Raw genomic sequence first — 18,737 nt, forward strand, 5'->3', positions numbered from 1 at the left:
AGCTTGGCCACCTCTGTGTGTAAGAAGCTCCCTGGCAGCTGAGTGCTGTGGGTGACCTCACTGATGGCACTGAGGGCTGCAGCAGGCACAGACGCACAGTTCTGCAGTGTGACAATGTGACCCTGTGCTTTCACCTGTGCTTCACAGGCTGCTGGGAGAGCTGTGGATACTCAGGAACCCCACATCTCCAGCAGGAAGTGTGTGGGACCAGGGGAAGCCCTGCTCCCACAAAGGGGATGTGTTCTTGCAGCTGCCCTTCCTGCATGGCTGGTGGGAGGCTGGAGGTTCCACAAGTCTTGTGAATGTGTTTTTCTGTGGGGTGAGAGCTTGTGAACACGGCTTACATAGGGATGTTTAGAAATGTAGGCTCTGACCCTGCCTGCAGCCTGTTGTGCACAAAATGACAGAATCAGGGGATGTCTTCTACAGAGAGCTCGGGCTTGTCCTCACTTGGAAGCTGTTCTGTGCCCTGATCTTGTGATGCCTCAGCTGGAATGCCTGTGCTGTTGCTATGAGCTCTCCTATTCCTGTGTCTCTGCACCCATGCATTCCTCTCCACAGGAGAAACCAGCTGATGGAACATCTCAGCCTGTTCCACGTATGTCTGCAGCGTTTGCAGTCCCAACCAAGTGAGACTTCATGATCTGTCATGCACATGGACTCTGGCACTGCCAAGTGATCCTCCTGCCCCACAATGCCAGGTCATCCTGAACCCCTTTGCTCAAAGCCCCAGCCTCCCTTCCAATGCAATTAGACCAAAACAGTGTCACAAGTTCTCTGTTGTGCTCAGGATGCCAATGGTCACTGCCTAGACTCAGTCACAGATCTGCTTTCCTCTCATTTTTGCTTCCCTTTTGCAGGCTGTGCTCAGTGGGTTTAACTCTTTGCTAGCCATGCCAAACATACCTGCCCATGTATGTATTGTCACACACATGGACCCTCAGCAGGAGAGAGCAGGCAGCAGAGAGGGAAGGCCATGGATGACCTGTGCAAGTGCCTGAGGCTGGGCAAAGGGAGATTGTGTGAGCTGCAGTGATGCTCCACTTCATCTGTTTTCCCTTGCCTTCATGGGAATTTGTGTTGCAATGATTCTTCTGTGAAATGCCCTGGCAGGGTAATGATGGAAGTTACCCAATCTCCTGTGCTGTGGGTACACCCAGGATATGGCTTTTTTAGGACGCCAGATTAGAGCCTGTGCAGGCCCCTCACCCGTGTGGGAGGTGCCCTGTGCAGGAGGAAGGCTGTTTGTGCCCACACTGGGACAGGACCCTTGGAGAAGAGTGATCCTCCTGCAGAGATGATGAATGGCCCAGGGAGAGTCAGTCCTGGAAGTGCAGGTAACCCCCAAAGCTTCCTTCCTTTCTGTCCTCCTGCCACAGGACTTGGGGAAAGGCAGGGCTGCGCTGGATCCTGGGCATGGTGTAGTGGCCTGGATCTCCTACCAGGAGATGGGGCTTAGGGCAAGAGCAAAGCAACAGATGAGGGAAGTGGGCAGTGGCCAGGCTGGCAGAATGACCTTTTCCTAGAGCCAGGGGAAATGGAAGTGCAGGCAGAGTGTGCCCTGCTATTCCCTTCAGTGCTATGTCTGTAAACAATGGGGCTGAAGGGGGCTGTCCTTCTGTCATTGCCCTGCAAAGCTCTCTGCATCACTCTGAGCACAAGTCCCTGCCCCCATCTCTGCTGTCTCCAAGGACAACCCAGCCAGGGCTCCCCAAGAGAGAGCTCCCAAGTGCCTTTTCCCCTGTGGAAACCATCCCTCTGTGTGTCTGCCTGTGCACACCCTGAGCTGGGCAGTCACTCCTTTGGGGGACTGTGCCTCTGCAGAAAGGGGCTCATGGGACAGAGGCAAAATGCAGGGAGTGAGAGAAAGAAGCTCTAAAGAGAGAGGAAGAGGAGGGAGATCCACAAAGAGCGCTCAGGGACAGACAGGGGTAATGGAAGGCAACATGGAAGATGTGTTGAGGAGAAAGGAGGTCTGACAGGACAATGGGAGAGTGAGGTCTGGGCAGAATCCAGGCAGATCTTGTGATAAACAGGGAAATAAAAAAGCAGCCTCAGGGCAGCCCCTGTGCTCCTGTACTCTGTGGCTCTGAGCCTCTGCTAGGGACAGGCAGCAGGGCCTGCCTCCAGCACCTGTGGGGCTCCCCAGTCCTTGGAACAAGGGACCAGCAGGGTGCAGGGGAACAGAGCCCCCTGGGTTATCCTGCTCCTAACTCTGGGCTGGGACATGCTCACTCTTGCTTTGTGTTTTTCAGCCCCAGCAGAAGGGAGAAGCTGCTCCTGGCTGAACATCTGGGTTTTCCTTATTTTTGCCCTTTCAATCAAAGCTGCCATTGGAACCTTGTGCCTCTGCCTTGGTGAGTTCCAGGGTGTCTTACTTCCCTTGGGATGAAGGGCTCAGGTGACTGCACTTGGTCAGGTGGGAAACCCACATCCTAGTGCCTCTGCCAGAAGGAAAACTGCCTGTGGCAGAAGGTAGAAAACACCCCCTGCCAGACAGTGATCATTTTTGATCCCTACAGGGATGAATAGCTGCACAGCAGGTCAGATCCCTCAGCTGAACAAAACCAGAAGTCATCTCTCTTCTCATCCTTTTTAGTTGTGTAAGGATAAGGTCACCTTTATTGGCCATGGGGGTGCTCAGCCAGGCATTGCCCTTGCCCATCTGTCTGAGCCTTCCTCCATTACAGCAATTCACTCATCAGCCACAGGAGCCACCAGGATTCTTCTGCTCATCAGTGAAAATAGTTCTAAATTAAAGGGTCCATGAAAATAGGCATCTGGATTGTTGAGCACACCCTGATCAGCTCCTAATCCATACTCCTGATGAGTGTCTGAGTTCCTAGGAAGTCCTTGAACTGTGGCTGTGGCCTGTCACCAAGAGTGCCTTATTCCCCACAAAGTGGAGCTAGTAAGTCCTAGGGGTTTGTGCTGCACCCTGGTTTCAGCAGCTCCAGCTGTCAGTGATTCCCTTCACCTGCACTGTGTGGTGCTGATGGAGCAGGCCCAGCTGAGGGTGACTCCCCCAGATGCCTGTTGCTGTGTAGCTGAGGAAGAGACCGAGGGTGACAAGGAGAGGCTGCTTTGTAGGCTGGCAGCTGGGCTGTGGGTGTGTGCATGGCACAGGGGCTGTGGCTGGGAGGGCTCCCTCCTGCCGCGTGTGTGGCCTGTGCCCAGCGGGATGAGCCTCCAGGGGTCCCTCTGCCGTCTGACTTGGAAGACACCGGGCTCTTTCTGGCTGGGAGGGCAGCTGTGCCACTGGTGTGGGCCAGGAGAGGTGACAGCTGGGACCATGCTTGCTGGGGAAATGGTGGGAGGAGAGTCCAGGGGCCAGAGATGCTGTGTGAGGAGCTGGGAGCAAGGGCTAATCCTGCTGCCTTTGCTGTCCCTTTGCAGTGGTTCCCTTCTGCCACAGCGGTGACCAGCCCTCAGCCCTGCAGCAGCAGTTCTCAGAGTGGGAGTGCGACTCAGCGGTGCCACAAGGCACAGGTCAGTTCTCCCAATGTCCCCTCTTCCTTGGGGCGAAGGGCCTCAAGGGGGCTGTGCCAGGGCAGCTCAAGCCACATCTCCAACAGAACTGTGGACAGCCCTGAGATCCCCTTACAAGGATTACCCTGGCTTTGGGTACACAAAGCTCACTGGTCATACCCCAAAGCAATGGGAAGGAATGTCTGTACTATGCCTGGTTATTCAAGCACTTTCTGTCAGGAAAAGTCACTGAGCACGACATGAGCACTGTCCCTGGAAAACCTGGATCTCTGCAATCACCATCTCTTGTTAGTAGCCTGCACCTCTCTGTCCTCTCCCTGCACAGACCGAGGCTGGATGTGCTGCCCAAAGGGCTGGAGAAGGTTTCAAGGAAGCTGCTATTTCCTGTCCCCTGACACGATGTCATGTGCTGAGAGTGCACAGAACTGCACTGGGATGGGCTCCCAGCTGGTGGTGATCACCAGCAAGGCAGAGCAGGTAAGTGCACAGGGCTGAGAGAGGCACCCAGCAGGCAGAGCCACAGTGCTGGGCCCTGGAGGGGACTCAGAGCCCCTCCTTGTCCTGCAGGGGAGGGGGAAGGTCCTGTCTGCATCTCTGCAGCACCAGCCCCTCTGCCACCAGCCCCACATCATGGGGATTCCTGATGCCTCTCTGTGCTCCGTCCTGCCCCTCTCATGGACATTGCACTCTCTCTCTGATTGCCAGGAATTCTTCTCTGAGCAGATAAGGCAATCTAAAGAATCTAAAGCATACAATTTCTACATCGGACTGTTTGCAGAGCAGGAGGGCCAGTGGCAGTGGGTGGACAAGACTCCATACAATGCGACAGCAGCGTGAGTATCTCTGGAGGAAGAGTGTTTGGTGTGACTCCTGGTAGGGAAAGAAAGTAGGAGAGATGTGAGAGCTTCATGTGGTGCATAAAAGGGAGTTGTCACCCCACTGCCTTGTCAGAGATCAAAGATACAGCAGGAGAGGGCTGTGCAGGACACCAGGTTCACATGGCCCCATCTGTGCTGGGTATTGGTTATGAATTAACTCCCTGTGATCTGGAAATCATTGCTGTCATGCTCGAAAAAGTTGCATTTTGACATCAGCAAGAACCCTTAAGAGTTGACAGGCCTTGCCTGGCCTACACAGCAATTATGTGAACAAAATGGTCTGTGCTGGAATGCAGGGAAAGAGATGGGGCACAGGGAGAGAGCACCAGGACTGTCCTTGCTGTGTCTTCTTCTGCAGAACAAACTTGCCCTGGAGCCCAGCACGGGCCTCTGCTGGGAGTGAGGTGCATGGGGTGAGTGGTGGTGATCAGTTGCCCTCAGCAGGATGGAGCAGAGCCCTGTTGTGCTGGAAGGCTGTAGGAAGGAGGCAGGTTTCCATGTGCCACTGGTGCCAGTGGGATATGGAGTGGGAGGAAGGGCACTGCTTCAGTCCATGAATCAGCATTGGCAATTTCTGTCTCTTGCCTCCATGTCTTTCATCCCACTGGGGCCTTTTCCTGCAGTGCTTTACAGTGGGCACTGGGGAGTAACAAGCCTGTCTGTGACCCAGGTTCTGGCGAAAAGGAGAACCAAGGAATATCTTTTATGAGAACTGCACTGTAATCCACGTGCCTGAAGTGACCCTCAACAACTGGAATGATGTCATACCAACTACGAAGCATCATCGAATTTGTGAAGCTGCAGCAGTAATTGTGTGATGGAAATGCCCCTGACCTGAGTAAAGCTGGGAGCTCAGCAGGGAGCTGGGAACAGCTCTGGCTGTGCTGGGAAGGGTGGGGAGCTCTGACACATCTTCACTGGGGGCAGTGGGACCATGTGTGTGGAAGTGAAATGAGCTTTGTCCAGCATCCCCAGTGCATGTGGTGGCTCAGGGAAAACAGGGAGGCTCAGGCTCACTGGAGCAGCTCCTGTGTTCTTGTGTCCTCTTGTCTCTGAGTGGGTCCAGCAGCCTCTGGCTGAAAAGAGATGGACTTCTCCAGGAGGAAGGCACAGGAATGGAAGGCAGATATCCCCAGATTCAATGTCCTCTGTCTCCTTGAGCTCAGCTCTTTGCTTTTTGTTGAGTCACACACAAAATGTCCTCTAGCTGTACTGGTTTGCTGAACAAATTTGAAATCTTAGACAAGAGACAATACAGTATCAGAGTAATGCAGAAAGGCCCTGTGCTCTGTGTGCATATCTCTCTTTCCTTTTCCAAGTCTAGGCTGCAGGGGTATAATCCACAAATGATGGAATGGTTTGGGGTGGAAGAGACCTTTAAGGATAGTCTAGTTTCAAGTCCCCTGGGCCAGGGGCAGGGACGCCTTCCACTAGACCAGGTTGCTCATATCCCCATCCAGCCTGGCCTTGAACATATTAGAGTTGGGATACATCTCCTAAGGGCAACTGATTCCAGTGCCTCAACACCTCACTTTCCTAAATATTAGGAAGCAACCACTGTTCCTCCCTAATATTTAATCAGAACCTGCCCTCTGTCACTTTAAAGCCATTCCCCTTTGTCCTATAACAATGTTCTTGTATAGAAAGTGCCTCTCAGCAAGGTCATTTCCACTGCTGTAGTATTGACACTGGCAGGGATTTGACTTCATTCCACGCGTTACAGTCAATAACACAAGCAGATGTGAACAAGTGTCACAGGCAGCTGTGAGAAAGCAGTTGTCAGCAGAGACTTGTGGTGGTACCAGGAACTGGAGAAGTGCTGTGCTGCAAATATCCTCCCTTCCCTTTCCTGGTGTCCTGGTCCTCTCCAGGTTCCCAGTGCAGATAAGTGTTTCATGCAGAACTAACTCCTTCTCTGATGCCACTTGCGTTGATGCCCCTTGGTGTCCTGTGGTGGGAACATGACCAGCAATCTCTTGAGGGCCTCCTTGGGCCTGAGATGCTTCTCCCCTGCTTCCATTGCTTTCTTCCCAGTTCCAAGCCTTACCTTTCCTCACAACTCCTACTTAAGCTATTTCCTGATGCCATTTCTCTCTCTTTGCCTCAGCCTACTCTCATTCCCTGCTGGCTCTGACTAAGCCCAGTTCTCTGGCTGTGAGCACAGTACAACTCCCTTCAGCCCTTCTAAGTCACACATCTAGACCCAGAGTCCGTGTGCCTCCCCTGGAGACCCACTGCCAGACAGCTCTTCTGGTTTTGGGACTCTTATGGGGCTCAAGCTCGTCCCTGCAAAGCAGCATTTTACCCACTTGCCTCAGAGTTTATTTGCATGTTGACTGTCTTCTCCACTGTGCATTTGCATGCATCTGCCTTCCAGGGATGTGTTCTTCTCTGCTCTGAGTTCATTTCTCTAGTTCCCACATCCCTTGTCCTCCCAGCTTGTCTCCTGGCCTCCTGGCTTGTCCCTTCTCACATTTTCAGGGCAATTTCTGCTCTTTGACTTGTTGTTACTTTTTCCTCCCCATGGGGCTGTGTCTTTGCATTAGTGGAACGAAATAGTCCCTGCTTTGCCTCCTTCTGAACACAGCCTGAAAAACAGGATAGGGAGCAAAAGAAACGCAGTGGGGCTCCACCTCGGTGATCTGACTGTGTCCTCTCACTTCATGGAATGGCTCTCCATCTTCCTTGTGAGTTCTTCCTGCACAGGAGTCCTGGGCTGAGACTTTCTTCCAGAAACATGCAGGAGATGAGCCCTCGTGGAGCCAGCTCCGGCGTGGCCTACCAGGCTGTCATTTCAAGAATGGGTAGTGGTGACAGCACATCCTGCTGGCCCTGCAGGTGAGGGCCTCTCCATGTGCAGCCTAGAAACCATGCCCGGCCGTGCACAGCTTCTCCCAACAGCAGCCTGGGCTGCTGGGCTTGGGTCTGCCCAGAGGGGACCTCCTTATCCAGGTCTTGAGCACCATTCCCACACATTTCTGGCTTTGGCCGTGCAGGATCCCCTTTAGGCCTCCCCTCTGCCATAACTCTTAGCACACAAGCAGGACAAGGAGCACATTGCCTGTCTTCCCTCCTCCACACAAGAGCCAGCCCAGCACAGGAGGCTTAGGCCTGCTGTGGTGCAGCCAGTGAAGGTGCACAGTCCCTGAAGGACAGAGCTGACCAGCAGGTTCCTCTGCTGCCTGTCCACTCCTGGGCTCAGCCTGTGGTGAGCAGCAGCCCCTGCTGCGTCTGGACACGGCCCCCTCACACCCTTGGCTGCAGGAAGAAGGCAGGATTCCATTCATCATGGACTGATGCCCATGGGAAGAGGGCAGGAGGAGAACAAGGGTGATTGATCTGGGGAATTTGGGATGAATCAGGATCTGGAAGAGTCTGTCTCCATGTCACTCTCAGCCCTGAGACCCCAGGTCCTGGAGCTCATCCTTCCCTGCAAGATGTGACAAGGCCATGGTGCAGGGTAACACCTCTCCACTTCAGGAGCCCTGGGGAGCTGATTAATGTGAAGGGTGCAGCCTGTGTTGTAATCCTCCAGAAGGCAGCAGGACAGCAGGGCTGGAACAATCTCCCGCAGCAATGAGAGCCATTGTCTCCAAATATCTGAAGCCAAAGCATAAAATGCCTGATGGAGGAAACTTCATACTGAGGACAATGGGAGGCCAGCAGTTACACACTGAGGGTCTTTGAGGTGGGTGTGAATGCTGCAGCCTGCATCCCCACTTGGCTGAGAGGGAATATTGTGTGGAAGACTGATGGGCTCGATGACAACCAGAGGCTTCAGGAGGGGAAACAGAGGCAAGTTTGAGCATTTGTTTGCAAGACTCTCTTGCAAGACTCCCAGTCTGATGATGTGCTTCTGCATTGATCCCCACCCTGTGGGAGCCTGTGTCCTTGCTTTCCAAGACATCTGTTCAGCCAATATGTGGGAGCAACTTAGAGAGCCTCTCCAGCTCATTGTGCAGCACCTCCAGTCTCACCTGGGCAGCAATAGCAGGACACAGAGTGAATGTGCCCAAGACAGAGAGGGAATGTGGCCTTTTATCTGGAGAGTCCCCAAAGGCACAGGGACAATGCTGGATTGTTCTCTGCAGGCTGTTCCTCAGGCAGCTGACCACACCACTGGCCATGTGAACTAGTGACTGACAGCAAATAGCCAATCTCCTTGCAAAGCCAGTCTTTGCCAGGCAGGAGTAACTGACAGGAGGTTCCTAGGCCCTGACAAGGCAAATGGAGCATCTTTGGGATGGACCTCCTTCACATGAAGAGAGGCTGAGTGAGGAGCGTTCAGAGCAGAGGAGGGAGGGATGCTACCAACTGCCTGACCATCAGTCTTCCACACAATATTCCCTCTCAGCCAAGTGGGGATGCAGGCTGCAGCCTTCACACCCACCTCAAAGACCCTCTGTGTGTAACTGCTGGCCTCCCATTGTCCTCAGGATGAGGTTTCCTCCATCAGGCGTTTTATGCTTCAGCTTCAGATATTTGGAGATGTCACGGTTTGACGCTGGCACATTGCTAGTGCCCCCATGAAAACACATGCTCCCTGGTGTCTGCTGTGAGATGTGACCAGGAATAGAGCAAAGCAGGCTCCAAATTAGGAATAAAGAAGAAAAACTTTATTAACCTACAACTCTATATAAAAAGAAACACACACACAACTCAGAATGAAAACCTTCCAAAAAACACTCCTCCTCCCCCCACCAAATTTCCAATACATCACAGTAGTACAAAACCTTGGATTCTCAATTCAGCTACCACCCCTCAGATCACCAACTCTCAGTCCATCACCACACTTTAGATAATCAATTCTCAGTTCATCAAGGAGTGAGGAGTCCCTCTTTTGCCATAGTGTTATAAATGATCAAATCAGTAGCCAAATTTATGAAAAATTTAACAAAGATTTATTAGATCGATAACAAAAAATAGAATTTCCAAAAACCACCATAGCCAAGACAGCGTCAGCCCCAGGTGCAGGCGCTGGGTGAACTAGGATTCAACTGACAAAGTGACAGCATTCCCCCAGTGGTTCACCCCCAGTGGTTCACCCCAGTGCTTCCAGCAGCTAGCTTATATCCAGTTTATTCTGCCTGAGGCAGGGATGACCGCATGTTGTTTGTGTCTCTTCACATGTGAAGCGGGATCGATACATGTGCAGGAACAGACAAAGACGAATCCGGAGACTCAGACGAATGTCTGAGCATCCAGGCAGAGGCTGTATTCACATGTAGTAGAGGGATACCGGTTCCTGAGCACAGCAGATGTAATCATGTCCAGGTGCAGGTCTTGTGATTTTCTGAGACATTCCATCAATCATGGTCCAGGAAGGTCTAGATGCTAGTGCCAAGGTCTAGATGCTTTCCCCGGTGCAGATGCCAGGGAAATCATCGATGATGGCCGAGGACTGTCACATTCACACGGTAAGAGACCTGATATTATCTTCATGCTGTCCAGGAAGTAGTTACATGAAAATAAAACTCTGTTCCCAGCCAGAGTGGTCAAAGACATAACTTTGGATCTACACAATGTTATAAACACACATATATAGCTATATAGCACAAATTATCTCCTACTATATATTACAATAGGCTTCCCCTGGAAACACAGTTGAAACCTCTTGTGTTTCCATATCACACGTGGCACTGCCCGGAGATCAGTTGCCATCGTGACGTCTTCCTTCCATGCCCAGTGCTCTCACCACTGCACATGGACCAGAGCTGCTTCTAGAGTTCCCCTTTTAAGGATGCTTTGCCCAGCTCCAAAAAAACCACAGTCTCTCACTTTCGGGACACCAGGTCCCCCCAAATGCACCCCCTGTGGCCAAGGGGTCTCGAGAACAGAGATCTTCTTCTCCTTCACTGAAGACGAAGGGCACCATCACCCTCCTCACCCATTGTCTCTGTTCACGCACTCCTTCACATAACAACACTGAACTCGCTTGGCTCTGAGCCATTGCCTGCCCCTAAATGCAGTCTCTGTGTCACAGGAAAAATGGTTCTGTCCATGGCTATACAAGAAAAGCTCAGCCAAAGGGCACTCCATCACCTCCTCCCATGTAAGATTCTTCTCAACTTCTCTCCTGACCCATTTCCTCTTATCTCATCTCTATCTCTCTTCTCATTCAACTCCAGGAGGATCAGCATTTGTAAGGTTTCCATCATCCAAGAAAAAGGTTAAAAATCTCAGGCTCTGCCTGTCCAGAACTCCCACTGCCGGGCACCCTCCCACAGCTCCCCTGCCGGCCACCTTCTCGCTACTGAATTTCAAAGTGGCACAAGCACAGGCACAGGCTCTCTCTCTCTGGGGGGTGGCTGTCCGATGCCTCTCCGTGCTCCTCCACCCTTCCATCCTGCCAAGGCCTCCGCCTCCCTTCTCTGTCCAAGGCCCGGCCTACCTCACCCGGCCGCATGGCCTCCCCTCCCTCGCCCAGCCCGCAGCAGCCGGGCAGGGGAGCTCTGGCCTCCTTCACTGCCGGAACCCAAGAGAGTTTCCCACTGGGAGTTCTCTGCTTTTGACCCCCTGTGTTCTCAGAGGCGTATCCATGGCCTCAGTGGCCACACCAGGTGCCAATATTCAAATCTGAGCACCTATTGGTTTGACCAGAGCATCCCAAAAAAACTCACTTCCTTTTCAAACCAGGACAGGAGACAATGACTCTCATTGCTGCGGGAGATTGTTCCAGCCCTGCTGTCCTGCTGCCTTCTGGAGGATTACAACACAGGCTGCACCTTTCACATTAATCAGCTCCCCAGGGCTCCTGAAGTGGAGAGGTGTTACCCTGCACCATGGCCTTGTCACATCTTGCAGGGAAGGATGAGCTGCGGGACCTGGGGTCTCAGGGCTGAGAGTGACATGGAGACAGACTCTTCTGGATCCTGATTCATCCCAAATTCCCCAGATCAATCACCCTTGTTCTCCTCCTGCCCTGTTCCCATGGGCATCAGTCCATGATGAATGGAATCCTGCCTTCTTCCTGCAGCCAAGGGTGTGAGGGGGCCGTGTCCAGACGCAGCAGGGGCCTGCTGCTCACCACAGGCTGAGCCCAGGAGTGGACAGGCAGCAGAGGAACCTGCTGCTCAGCTCTGTCCTTCAGGGACTGTGCACCTTCACTGGCTGCACCACAGCAGGCCTAAGCCTCCTGTGCTGGGCTGGCTCTTGTGTGGAGGAGGAAAGACAGGCAATGTGCTCCTTGTCCTGCTTGTGTGCTAAGAGTTATGGCAGAGGGGAGGCCTAAAGGGGATCCTGCACGGCCAAAGCCAGAAATGTGTGGGAATGGTGCTCAAGACCTGGATAAGGAGGTCCCCTCTGGGCAGACCCAAGCCCAGCAGCCCAGGCTGCTGTTGGGAGAAGCTGTGCACGGCCGGGCATGGTTTCTAGGCTGCACATGGAGAGGCCCTCACCTGCAGGGCCAGCAGGATGTGCTGTCACCACTACCCATTCTTGAAATGACAGCCTGGTAGGCCACGCCGGAGCTGGCTCCACGAGGGCTCATCTCCTGCATGTTTCTGGAAGAAAGTCTCAGCCCAGGACTCCTGTGCAGGAAGAACTCACAAGGAAGATGGAGAGCCATTCCATGAAGTGAGAGGACACAGTCAGATCACCGAGGTGGAGCCCCACTGCGTTTCTTTTGCTCCCTATCCTGTTTTTCAGGCTGTGTTCAGAAGGAGGCAAAGCAGGGACTATTTCGTTCCACTAATGCAAAGACACAGCCCCATGGGGAGGAAAAAGTAACAACAAGTCAAAGAGCAGAAATTGCCCTGAAAATGTGAGAAGGGACAAGCCAGGAGGCCAGGAGACAAGCTGGGAGGACAAGGGATGTGGGAACTAGAGAAATGAACTCAGAGCAGAGAAGAACACATGCCTGGAAGGCAGATGCATGCAAATGCACAGTGGAGAAGACAGTCAACATGCAAATAAACTCTGAGGCAAGTGGGTAAAATGCTGCTTTGCAGGGACGAGCTTGAGCCCCATAAGAGTCCCAAAACCAGAAGAGCTGTCTGGCAGTGGGTCTCCAGGGGAGGCACACGGACTCTGGGTCTAGATGTGTGACTTAGAAGGGCTGAAGGGAGTTGTACTGTGCTCACAGCCAGAGAACTGGGCTTAGTCAGAGCCAGCAGGGAATGAGAGTAGGCTGAGGCAAAGAGAGAGAAATGGCATCAGGAAATAGCTTAAGTAGGAGTTGTGAGGAAAGGTAAGGCTTGGAACTGGGAAGAAAGCAATGGAAGCAGGGGAGAAGCATCTCAGGCCCAAGGAGGCCCTCAAGAGATTGCTGGTCATGTTCCCACCACAGGACACCAAGGGGCATCAACGCAAGTGGCATCAGAGAAGGAGTTAGTTCTGCATGAAACACTTATCTGCACTGGGAACCTGGAGAGGACCAGGACACCAAGAAAGGGAAGGGAGGATATTTGCAGCACAGCACTTCTCCAGTTCCTGGTACCACCACAAGTCTCTGCTGACAACTGCTTTCTCACAGCTGCCTGTGACTCTTGTTCACATCTGCTTGTGTTATTGACTGTAACGCGTGGAATGAAGTCAAATCCCTGCCAGTGTCAATACTACAGCAGTGGAAATGACCTTGCTGAGAGGCACTTTCTATACAAGAACATTGTTATAGGACAAAGGGGAATGGCTTTAAAGTGACAGAGGGCAGGTTCTGATTAAATATTAGGGAGGAACATTGGTTCCTTCCTAATATTTAGCAATGTGAGGTACTGGAATCAGTTGCCCTTAGGAGATGTATCCCAACTCTAATATGTTCAAGGCCAGGCTGGATGGGGATATGAGCAACCTGGTCTAGTGGAAGGGGTCCCTGCCCCTGGCCCAGGGGACTTGAAACTAGACTATCTTAAAAGTCTCTTCCACCCCAAACCATTCCATCATTTGTGGATTATACTCCTGCAGCCTAGACTTGGAAAAGGAAAGAGAGATATGCACACAGAGCACAGGGCCTTTCTGCATTACTCTGATACTGTATTGTCTCTTGTCTAAGATTTCAGAATTTGTTCAGCAAAACCAGTACAGCTAGAGGACATTTTGTGTGTGACTCAACAAAAAGCAAACAGCTGAGCTCAAGGAGACAGAGGACATTGAATCTGGGGATATCTGCCTTCCATTCCTGTGCCTTCCTCCTGGAGAAGTCCATCTCTTTTCAGCCAGAGGCTGCTGGACCCACTCAGAGACAAGAGGACACAAGAACACAGGAGCTGCTCCAGTGAGCCTGAGCCTCCCTGTGTTCCCTGAGCCACCACATGCACTGGGGATGCTGGACAAAGCTCATTTCACTTCCACACACATGGTCCCACTGCCCCCAGTGAAGATGTGTCAGAGCTCCCCACCCTTCCCAGCACAGCCAGAGCTGTTCCCAGCTCCCTGCTGAGCTCCCAGCTTTACTCAGGTCAGGGGCATTTCCATCACACAATTACTGCTGCAGCTTCACAAATTCGATGATGCTTCGTAGTTGGTATGACATCATTCCAGTTGTTGAGGGTCACTTCAGGCACGTGGATTACAGTGCAGTTCTCATCAAGGATATTACTTGGTTCTCCTTTTCGCCAGAACCTGGGACACAGACAGGCTTGTTACTCCCCAGTGCCCACTGTAAAGCACTGCAGGAAAAGGCCCCAGTGGGATGCAAGACATGGAGGCAAGAGACAGAAATTGCCAATGCTGATTCATGGACTGAAGCAGTGCCCTTCCTCCCACTCCATATCCCACTGGCACCAGTGGCACATGGAAACCTGCCTCCTTCCTACAGCCTTCCAGCACAACAGGGCTCTGCTCCATCCTGCTGAGGGCAACTGATCACCACCACTCACCCCATGCACCTCACTCCCAGCAGAGGCCCTGTGCTGAGCTCCAGGGCAAGTTTGTTCTGCAGAAGAAGGCACAGCAAGGACAGTCCTGGTGCTCTCTCCCTGTGCCCCATCTCTTTCCCTGCATTCCAGCACAGACCATTTTGTTCACATAAGTGCAGTGAATGGAGGTCAGGCCAGGCTGGTCATCAGGGTTTTGAAGGACTCTTGCTGCCAGCAAGTTGGAAGTTATTTCTATGCCTACATGGTTGACTTCCATGTCACAGGAGTTAATTCATAACCAATACCCAGCACAGATGGGGCCATGTGAACCTGGTGTCCTGCACAGCCCTCTCCTGCTGTATCTTTGATCTCTGGTTGTGTTGTGTTATTATGCTCCCCCGTTTTAAGATGGACTGTTCTGTTACACCCTTTTTCTGTATGATGGTCCTGTCTGGAATTCCCCCTCTTTCCCAGTTATCTGTCAATCACCAGTTACCCTGGAAACTCACGCCTTTCTGTCACCTCCAAATGCCCCCCTTTTATCCAGAAACTTCGGTGTTATACATGGAATTATTGGCCCGGGGACCGGGGTCCCACCTTTGAGCTCTCTCGCTTGGCCACCCGTCTCTGATAAGCCCGCGCTCACCATGAGCCCCGATTCGCTGCCTGTCTGAGCTCTCCCGCTCCCGTCTCTCCTATAACGTGTGTATTCCCTCCCCCGCCGCCCTTCGGTCCTCCCCCCGCCGCCCTTCGGTCCGGCGGCTTCCTCTGGGTGTTACTCCGCGTTCTGGAATAAAACCTGGACTGGCCCTGGTCGGAGGGACACTCTCCCATTCCCTGTCTGTGGTCCCGTGCCTTTTTGTCCGCCTCTGGCAGAGCTGAGCGCCGATCCGGCGCGTCCCTGACGACGGAGCGGCTCCCGCGCGCCGAACCGAGAAACCGCGCCCCCCCCCCCCCTCCCCGCTCCGTCTGCTGGCAGGCGGGAACTTAAAAGTCACGGTTACCGCAATCTCTGACAAGGCAGTGGGGTGACAACTCCCTTTTATGCACCACATGAAGCTCTCACATCTCTCCTACTTTCTTTCCCTACCAGGAGTCACACCAAACACTCTTCCTCCAGAGATACTCACGCTGCTGTCGCATTGTATGGAGTCTTGTCCACCCACTGCCACTGGCCCTCCTGCTCTGCGAACAGTCCGATGTATAAATTGTATGGTTTAGGTTCTTTAGATTGCCTTATCTGCTCAGAGAGGAATTCCTGGCAATCAGAGAGAGAGTGCAATGTCCATGAGAGGGGCGGGACGGAGCACAGAGAGGCATCAGGAATCCCCATGATGTGGGGCTGGTGGCAGAGGGGGCTGGTGCTGCAGAGATGCAGACAGGACCTTCCCCCTCCCCTGCAGGACAAGGAGGGGCTCTGAGTCCCCTCCAGGGCCCAGCACTGTGGCTCTGCCTGCTGGGTGCCTCTCTCAGCCCTGTGCACTTACCTGCTCTGCCTTGCTGGTGATCACCACCAGCTGGGAGCCCATCCCAGTGCAGTTCTGTGCACTCTCAGCACATGACATCGTGTCAGGGGACAGGAAATAGCAGCTTCCTTGAAACCTTCTCCAGCCCTTTGGGCAGCACAACCAGCCTCGGTCTGTGCAGGGAGAGGACAGAGAGGTGCAGGCTACTAACAAGAGATGGTGATTGCAGAGATCCAGGTTTTCCAGGGACAGTGCTCATGTCGTGCTCAGTGACTTTTCCTGACAGAAAGTGCTTGAATAACCAGGCATAGTACAGACATTCCTTCCCATTGCTTTGGGGTATGACCAGTGAGCTTTGTGTACCCAAAGCCAGGGTAATCCTTGTAAGGGGATCTCAGGGCTGTCCACAGTTCTGTTGGAGATGTGGCTTGAGCTGCCCTGGCACAGCCCCCTTGAGGCCCTTCGCCCCAAGGAAGAGGGGACATTGGGAGAACTGACCTGTGCCTTGTGGCACCGCTGAGTCGCACTCCCACTCTGAGAACTGCTGCTGCAGGGCTGAGGGCTGGTCACCGCTGTGGCAGAAGGGAACCACTGCAAAGGGACAGCAAAGGCAGCAGGATTAGCCCTTGCTCCCAGCTCCTCACACAGCATCTCTGGCCCCTGGACTCTCCTCCCACCATTTCTCCAGCAAGCATGGTCCCAGCTGTCACCTCTCCTGGCCCACACCAGTGGCACAGCTGCCTTCCCAGCCAGAAAGAGCCCGGTGTCTTCCAAGTCAGACGGCAGAGGGACCCCTGGAGGCTCATCCCGCTGGGCACAGGCCACACACGCGGCAGGAGGGAGCCCTCCGAGCCACAGCCCCTGTGCCATGCACACACCCACAGCCCAGCTGCCAGCCTACAAAGCAGCCTCTCCTTGTCACCCTCGGTCTCTTCCTCAGCTACACAGCAACAGGCATCTGGGGGAGTCACCCTCAGCTGGGCCTGCTCCATCAGCAACACACAGTGCAGGTGAAGGGAATCACTGACAGCTGGAGCTGCTGAAACCAGGGTGCAGCACAAACCCCTAGGACTTACTAGCTCCACTTTGTGGGGAATAATGCACTCTTGGTGACAGGCCACAGCCACAGTTCAAGGACTTCCTAGGAACTCAGACACTCATCAGGAGTATGGATTAGGAGCTGATCAGGGTGTGCTCAACAATCCAGATGCCTATTTTCATGGATCCTTTAATTTAGAACTATTTTCACTGATGAGCAGAAGAATCCTGGTGGCTCCTGTGGCTGATGAGTGAATTGCTGTAATGGAGGAAGGCTCAGACAGATGGGCAAGGGCAATGCCTGGCTGAGCACCCCCATGGCCAATAAAGGTGACCTTATCCCTACACAACTATAAAGGATGAGAAGAGAGATGACTTCTGGTTTTGTTCAGCTGAGGGATCTGACCTGCTGTGCAGCTATTCATCCCTGTAGGGATCAAAAATGATCACTGTCTGGCAGGGGGTGTTTTCTACCTTCTGCCACAGGCAGTTTTCCTTCTGGCAGAGGCACTAGGATATGGGTTTCCCACCTGACCAAAGGCAGTCACCTGAGCCCTTCATCCCAAGGGAATTAAGACACCCTGGAACTCACCAAGGCAGAGGCACAAGGTTCCAATGGCAGCTTTGATTGAAAGGGCAAAAATAAGGAAAACCCAGATGTTCAGCCACGAGCAGCTTCTCCCTTCTGCTGGGGCTGAAAAACACAAAGCAAGAGTGAGCATGTCCCAGCCCAGAGTTAGGAGCAGGATAACCCAGGGGGCTCTGTTCCCCTGCACCCTGCTGGTCCCTTGTTCCAAGGACTGGGGAGCCCCACAGGTGCTGGAGGCAGGCCCTGCTGCCTGTCCCTAGCAGAGGCTCAGAGCCACAGAGTACAGGAGCACAGGGGCTGCCCTGAGGCTGCTTTTTTATTTCCCTGTTTATCACAAGATCTGCCTGGATTCTGCCCAGACCTCACTCTCCCTTTGTCCTGTCAGACCTCCTTTCTCCTCAACACATCTTCCATGTTGCCTTCCATTACCCCTGTCTGTCCCTGAGCGCTCTTTGTGGATCTCCCTCCTCTTCCTCTCTCTTTAGAGCTTCTTTCTCTCACTCCCTGCATTTTGCCTCTGTCCCATGAGCCCCTTTCTGCAGAGGCACAGTCCCCCAAAGGAGTGACTGCCCAGCTCAGGGTGTGCACAGGCAGACACACAGAGGGATGGTTTCCACAGGGGAAAAGGCACTTGGGAGCTGTCTCTTGGGGAGCCCTGGCTGGGTTGTCCTTGGAGACAGCAGAGATGGGGGCAGGGACTTGTGCTCAGAGTGATGCAGAGAGCTTTGCAGGGCAATGACAGAAGGACAGCCCCCTTCAGCCCCATTGTTTACAGACACAGCACTGAAGGGAATAGCAGGGCACACTCTGCCTGCACTTCCATTTCCCCTGGCTCTAGGAAAAGGTCATTCTGCCAGCGTGGCCACTGCCCACTTCCCTCATCTGTTGCTTTGCTCTTGCCCTAAGCCCCATCTCCTGGTAGGAGATCCGGCCACCGCACCATGCCCAGGATCCAGCGCAGCCCTGCCTTTCCCCAAGTCCTGTGGCAGGAGGACAGAAAGGAAGGAAGCTTTGGGGGTTACCTGCACTTCCAGGACTGACTCTCCCTGGGCCATTCATCATCTCTGCAGGAGGATCACTCTTCTCCAAGGGTCCCTGTTACCAGTGTGGGCACAAACAGCCTTCTCCTGCACAGGGCACCTCCCACACGGGTGAGGGGCCTGCACAGGCTCTAATCTGATGTGCTGAAAAACCAATATCCTGGGTGTACCCACAGCACAGGAGATTGGGTAACTTCCATCATTACCCTGCCAGGGCCTTTCACAGAAGAATCATTGCAACACAGAATCCCATGAAGGCAAGGGAAAACAGATGAAGTGGAGCATCACTGCAGCTCACACAATCTCCCTTTGCCCAGCCTCAGGCACTTGCACAGGTCATCCATGGCCTTCCCTCTCTGCTGCCTGCTCTCTCCTGCTGAGGGTCCATGTGTGTGACAATACATACACGGGCAGGTATGTTTGGCATTGGCTAGCAAAGGGTT

The 18,737-nt window shown here is 53.3% G+C and overlaps 2 protein-coding genes across 2 annotated transcripts; one reads left to right on the forward strand and one right to left on the reverse strand.

Moving 5' to 3' along the window:
• Positions 1-1,297: 1,297 nt before the first annotated feature.
• LOC118689520 (C-type lectin domain family 6 member A-like) lies at positions 1,298-5,518 on the forward strand. The gene is made up of 6 exons (XM_036387857.2): positions 1,298-1,337; positions 2,256-2,351; positions 3,397-3,489; positions 3,815-3,966; positions 4,195-4,322; positions 5,038-5,518. Exons 1-6 carry the CDS (start codon positions 1,298-1,300, stop codon positions 5,183-5,185), a joined length of 657 nt encoding a protein of 218 aa, XP_036243750.1. The 3' UTR covers positions 5,186-5,518.
• A 7,758-nt stretch (positions 5,519-13,276) lies between these two features.
• LOC118697780 (C-type lectin domain family 6 member A-like) lies at positions 13,277-18,316 on the reverse strand. Its single transcript, XM_036400697.2, has 6 exons — positions 18,277-18,316; positions 17,264-17,359; positions 16,126-16,218; positions 15,649-15,800; positions 15,292-15,419; positions 13,277-13,925 (listed from the first exon to the last, which is right to left on the reverse strand). Exons 1-6 carry the CDS (start codon positions 18,314-18,316, stop codon positions 13,778-13,780), a joined length of 657 nt encoding a protein of 218 aa, XP_036256590.1. The 3' UTR covers positions 13,277-13,777.
• Between the last annotated feature and the right edge of the window lie 421 nt (positions 18,317-18,737).

The sequence above is a fragment of the Molothrus ater genome, chromosome 2, assembly GCF_012460135.2.
Source record: "Molothrus ater isolate BHLD 08-10-18 breed brown headed cowbird chromosome 2, BPBGC_Mater_1.1, whole genome shotgun sequence".
Classification (NCBI taxonomy): domain Eukaryota; kingdom Metazoa; phylum Chordata; class Aves; order Passeriformes; family Icteridae; genus Molothrus; species Molothrus ater.

Coding starts and splice junctions, on each gene's coding strand:
- LOC118689520 (XM_036387857.2), top strand. CDS start 1,298: ATGATGAATGGCCCAGGGAGAGTCAGTCCTGGAAGTGCAG. Junction 1,338..2,255: donor AGTCAGTCCTGGAAGTGCAG/GTAACCCCCAAA, acceptor TGTGTTTTTCAG/CCCCAGCAGAAGGGAGAAGC. Junction 4,323..5,037: donor CCATACAATGCGACAGCAGC/GTGAGTATCTCT, acceptor TCTGTGACCCAG/GTTCTGGCGAAAAGGAGAAC.
- LOC118697780 (XM_036400697.2), bottom strand. CDS start 18,316: ATGATGAATGGCCCAGGGAGAGTCAGTCCTGGAAGTGCAG. Junction 15,801..16,125: donor AGCGGTGCCACAAGGCACAG/GTCAGTTCTCCC, acceptor CTCCCTGCACAG/ACCGAGGCTGGTTGTGCTGC. Junction 13,926..15,291: donor CCATACAATGCGACAGCAGC/GTGAGTATCTCT, acceptor TCTGTGTCCCAG/GTTCTGGCGAAAAGGAGAAC.